The sequence below is a fragment of the Saccopteryx bilineata genome, chromosome 1 (assembly GCF_036850765.1).
Source record: "Saccopteryx bilineata isolate mSacBil1 chromosome 1, mSacBil1_pri_phased_curated, whole genome shotgun sequence".
NCBI lineage: Eukaryota > Metazoa > Chordata > Mammalia > Chiroptera > Emballonuridae > Saccopteryx > Saccopteryx bilineata.
The window spans coordinates 176,591,648-176,596,715 of record NC_089490.1 but is presented as its reverse complement, the minus strand read 5'-3'; the positions used below and the strand labels follow the sequence as shown (position 1 = coordinate 176,596,715).

Sequence of the window (5,068 nt, the reverse complement as noted above, 5' to 3'; positions counted from 1 at the left end):
GTGTCATTAGACGGACATATATGTCTTGTGTGAATTTATTCAGAAGTTACTTCATACCTTCATAACACTCACATTAATCCTGAGCTCCACACTGAGGGAAAGGTTCACTTATTAGTATAGTAATAAAAGTAGGTTAATCCAAAAGGCCCTTCTCATTACCTACCAATTTTCACATGGACTTAGGGCAAATAGATTCCTGATCCTGAATATTATCTCTGCTTATTAAAATACAGGTATAAGCCAATAAAAATGCAATAAAACTAAAAAATTTTTTTCTTCTTCTTAAGCCACCAAAGGGAACATGAAAATTGTCTATTTGCAATCACTTCTTTTTCTTCCTTTAATAAAGAAATTTGTTTTTGCTGAGTCAACCTACATAAGAAAATAGTCTGGTAAAGGGTAGGAAAGCAAACTGTATAATTGGAATTGCTCTACAGTGAGGAAATATTATTTTTGTAAATGACAAAATGATCTCTTTATTTGGGCATCCTTAATATTCTTTGTTTGAAACTACATCTTACTGTTCATTTGAGTTTGCTGAATGTAGCACAACCCTAACAAAGACAAAAGTGGGTGAATTTAAGATGTACTCTGATTACAGCAGTATGTGTCTGAATTCAGAGTGCTGACATTCTAGTCCAAAGAATTTGCTATGAGATTCCCCAATTGCGTATTTCATGGAATCTCCTCCCAGCCTTTTCTGGTGGCCGGACAGCACCAGCAGCAGGGACAGTGGTGCCCCACTGCCCAACACGGAGTGATGTTGGCAAAAGCAACCCAAGTCTAGCAGAGGACTGGGAACCCCCTATCAGTTGTGGAGTCTGGCTTGGATGTGAGAGTTATTCATGTTTTCTTGCTGTGTGTTAACCCATGGTTCAGGAGCACATGTAAGCCCCCCTGGGGAATCCTAGTAAATATATAGAAAGAAACCTAGAAAATTGGACATTATGCCAGTGATTTGAGAACCTGAGTCATCATCAACTGGGTATAAATATAAATGGGACCAAACCTGTAGATATAAGCTAGGGCCGTGATCTATTAGTGATGCCATACATGAGCACCAGCATCTTTTCAGGTATATTTTATTCAAGCTCAGGCACACATAAAAAATATTTAGAATACCTAGAGCTTAAAATGTTCTATCTTGTTAGCTTGAAGCTAATAAAATGGTGGAAGAGATTTGCTATAAAAATGATGAGATTTGGAATCATTTACCTTGAGCCATTCCTTGTGATGGTAATTAAGAATATGGCCGGACTAGGCAACTGACAGTCCTACCTTATGACAATGAAGTCAGGTTTAGCTTTCTGTTTATAGAAAATGGACACAGGACATTCATCTGACTCATAGAACCCAAGTGATAGCAAAATATAAAGTTGAAGAAGACTGAAGTAAAAATCTAGCCCTACTTTGTTCCTGTGGAAACTACTGCTGACCTTAGCAAATCTCAAACCTCTCTGGAAAGCCTACTAGATTGTTCGCCTCATAATGGTGAGGGATACTGCATGGAGTTAGAGGACAGCTTCCTGGTTAAAGATTCTGGGGTGAGTGGAAATATTGAGGGAAAGAAATGGAGGGTTCTCTGGTACAAGGTCATGTAGATCCAAATAACAGCTGCTGCCTTGACTTGTCTTCCTGAAACTGAAAGAGATGCCAGCCTGCCTGTATGTAGTCTGACGCTTGATTTGTGATCATCAGTTGAGACATCATCAAGTTTTCCTTCCTCCAGAAGAAGGCGGATCAAATCAGAATTCCAGCTGTGTCTCTTCCAAACTTTTGCTCATATATCTAAGCCATGTATCCAAAAGAACTGTCACCAGCTGTAACTGTATGATAACTTGGCCATCAGTGGCACAGCTTCTTCTGATCCCAAGCTTTTCTTACTCTTCCTGCATTCTCAGACGTATACACATCACATGAAAGCCACCACTACTCTCACTGTGGAAAGAAATAAAATGGAGGGTGATATTATTGACTCTGGACTATGAGAAAGATTATTTAGGAACAAACTGTGCTTAGAATATCATACCTTTATTCTAAATCTAGGACTTCAAGTGAGTGGTGCTTTTAAAAGATTAGAGGGTTCTTTAGGAGTTTGATAAAAGCAGTACATCCACTCCCAATTTGGCCTAAAAGACATTTTTTCCCGGTTGTTTTTTTTTTTGCTAAATTTTGGGGAATTCATGTATTTGCTGAAATACAGTTAAATATACCAGTTTAGAAAGAATCCAAGGTTTAGGGATTGGCAAAAGAGATGAGTTCATGAGCAACTACAAAGACTAATTGAGAAAAAACTTCTAAATGACCTTTCTTGCATTGATATGTATTGAGAGTATATGTATTTTAACTCATAGCTGGAGCTCTTGTAGAGAAAGAAGAAAATATAATTTAATGTTTACTTTCTGGTGATCTGTCTAGATACATATATAGATTCTGGAAGAATATACATTAAGAGGCTATTTCAACCTTCTCAGTTATCCATTGTCTCAAGGCAGCCTTTGAGAAGTGTTAGATGGCCATCAATACAGATCCAGGTAATGATCAAAGAGTGACAGAAGCTTTAGATAAAGGAGCAGTGGGTCTGGGTGAGGAACAGGAGCCAGCAAGTGCTCGTTTTCTCCCTCCTTTTTCTTTTGTTGTTGGCGCCTTTTAGCCATGAAGACTAGTTCATAGCATAGAGCAGGGGTCCCCAAACTTTTTACACAGGGGGCCAGTTCACTGTCCCTCAGACTGTGGGAGGGCCGGACTATAAAAAAAAACTATGAACAAATCCTTATGCACACTGCACATATCTTAAAGTAAAAAAACAAAATGGGAACAAATACAATATTTAAAATAAAGAACAAGTAAATTTAAATCAACAAACTGACCAGTATTTCAATGGGAACTATGGGCCTGCTTTTGGCTAATGAGATGGTCAATGTCTGGTTCCATATTTGTCACTGCTAGCCATAACAAGTGATATGACGCACTTTTGGAGCCGTGATGTGTGCGTCCCGCATCACCGGAAGTAGTATTGTACATGAGCGATGCCGCGCTTTGCTGATCACCAATGAAAGAGGTGCCCCTTCTGGAAGTGTGGCAGGGGCAGATAAATGGCCTCAGGGGGCCTCATGCGGACTGCAGGCCATAGTTTGGGGACCCCTGTCATAGACAAAGGGCCAATGTGCATTACATGTTCATTCCCTTATTGTTATATTATATATCCATGTGAAGCTTATACAATGGATGGTACTTTAGAACATTTATGATGGGATACTTAGAACCTAGCCAATCATGAACCAATAGGAATGGCTATGTTTATTTTAATAATCAACTTCATTTGTGGCCCCCACTCTGATATCAGCACACTCCTCTCTTTGTTTCAACTCTTGTATTTTTTTTTTTTTTTGATACTTTTAGGATGATTTTCTGGTCAACGACCTCACCTTGCAATATTCAAGAGACAAATAGATTTTCTCATATTTTGAGAGCAGGAAAGACACTGTATCCTCTTTCCTCTCGTGTTGCTAACATACACCACCTAGGAAGAACTCGATAAATATTTGTTAAATAGTGTGGAATTTTACATATGATAACACTGGAAACCAGAGAGAGTATGTGAGTTCCTTAAGATAATTTATCTTGTTAGTAATGAATGAAGAATTATACATTTTTCTATTGACTTAAAAATAATCCTTTTCTGTTAGAGGTGATATTCAAAATACTTTACATAACAAGCTGAAACCTACAGTTTAATTAGGATCCTAGGAAGCCTTCCCATAGTGAGTTTCGAGGTCTCAGGTTTTGTTGAAATGCCTTTAGCAGTGTGCTCCATTCTAACAGAAGCAAGCACCAGTAAAAAGAATCTTGCTCTGCTCCACCTAGACCAGTGGTCCCCAACCCCCGGGGCCATGGACCGATACTGGTCCATGGGCCATTTGGTACTGGTCTGCAGAGAAAGAATAAATAATTTATGTTATTTCCATTTTATTTATATTTGTCTGAACTATGTTTTATTTTTAAAAAATGACCAGATTCCCTCTGTTACATCCGTCTAAGACTCACTCTTGATGCTTATCTTGGTCACATGATACATTTATTCATCCCACCCTAAAGGCCGGTCCATGAAAATATTTTCTGACATTAAACTGGTCCATGGCCCAAAAAAGGTTGGGGACCACTGGCCTAGACAACAGTGCAATCTCAGACAACACTGGAGTGGGCTCTGGTGGGTCTGCCATCAGCTGAGATGCTGAAGGCCAAGATCTTCTTCATGGGGCCCAGCCAGAGTGGAAAAACCGTCCTGGCCAAGTTCCTGATGGAACCTTCTGACATCACTGAATACAACCCAACTCAACGGGTGGGGATCCTGGAATTTGAGAACCCGTATGTTACCAGCAACAACAAAGGCACATGGTGCAAATATGAGGTATGGAATCGTGGCGGCCATCAAAAGTTTGAGTCTTGCTGGCCAGCCCTGATGAAAGACTCTCACAGAGAGGTGAGCATCTTCAATGCTGACATCCCAAGCCACTTGAAGGGAATCAAGATGTGGTATTCCTGCTTTGCTGAGAAGCAGTTCTTACAGGATGCTCAATGGCTGTTAATTGCACACCACAAATCAGTCCCTGGAATTGATAAAAGAAACCTGTCTTTGTCACCACCTTTGAACAAGTTGAAGCTGGTGCACTCAAATCTTGAGGATGACTCTGAAGAAATCTGGATAAAATACATTAAATATTTAGAAAACATAATCAACTCAGTGTCTGAGAGCAGAGACCAGGAAGAGATATCAATTATTACCTAACTAGTCTTCATTTGGACTCTTCCACATCCCAAGTGAGATCAACTTCTTTACCAATGCAGATCTGAAATCTTACCCGGTTACTGATATTTTATTCTCCCTGTGGCTCTACAAGCAGCTTTCCTTATCTGCTCGAAAGGAACCAGTCACCCAAGGAGTTAAATCATTCCATCTATCTCTGTCTTAACCTAACCCTGCATTTTCCCAGGAGCAATGCTTTGGTAATTACTAATCCAGTGTTCGCGGTGACTTTATAGAACATAATGAACATGAATAATGAGA

The 5,068-nt window shown here is 39.6% G+C and overlaps 1 protein-coding gene across 2 annotated transcripts; it reads left to right on the top strand.

The window, feature by feature from the left end:
- The first annotated feature begins 4,231 nt into the window (after positions 1-4,231).
- LOC136320248 (intraflagellar transport protein 22 homolog) lies at positions 4,232-4,789 on the top strand. 2 transcript variants are annotated; one of them, XM_066253441.1, is made up of 2 exons: positions 4,232-4,342; positions 4,439-4,789. In XM_066253441.1, the coding sequence occupies exons 1-2, from the start codon at positions 4,232-4,234 to the stop codon at positions 4,787-4,789; spliced, it is 462 nt and encodes a 153-aa protein (XP_066109538.1). The 2 variants fall into 2 exon arrangements, with proteins under 2 accessions (XP_066109538.1, XP_066109537.1); XM_066253440.1 differs by having other exon boundaries at positions 4,232-4,789.
- Positions 4,790-5,068: the final 279 nt, after the last annotated feature.

Bases quoted from the DNA above. Each gene is read 5' to 3' on its own strand.
- LOC136320248 (XM_066253440.1), top strand. From the start codon at position 4,232: ATGCTGAAGGCCAAGATCTTCTTCATGGGGCCCAGCCAGAGTGGAAAA.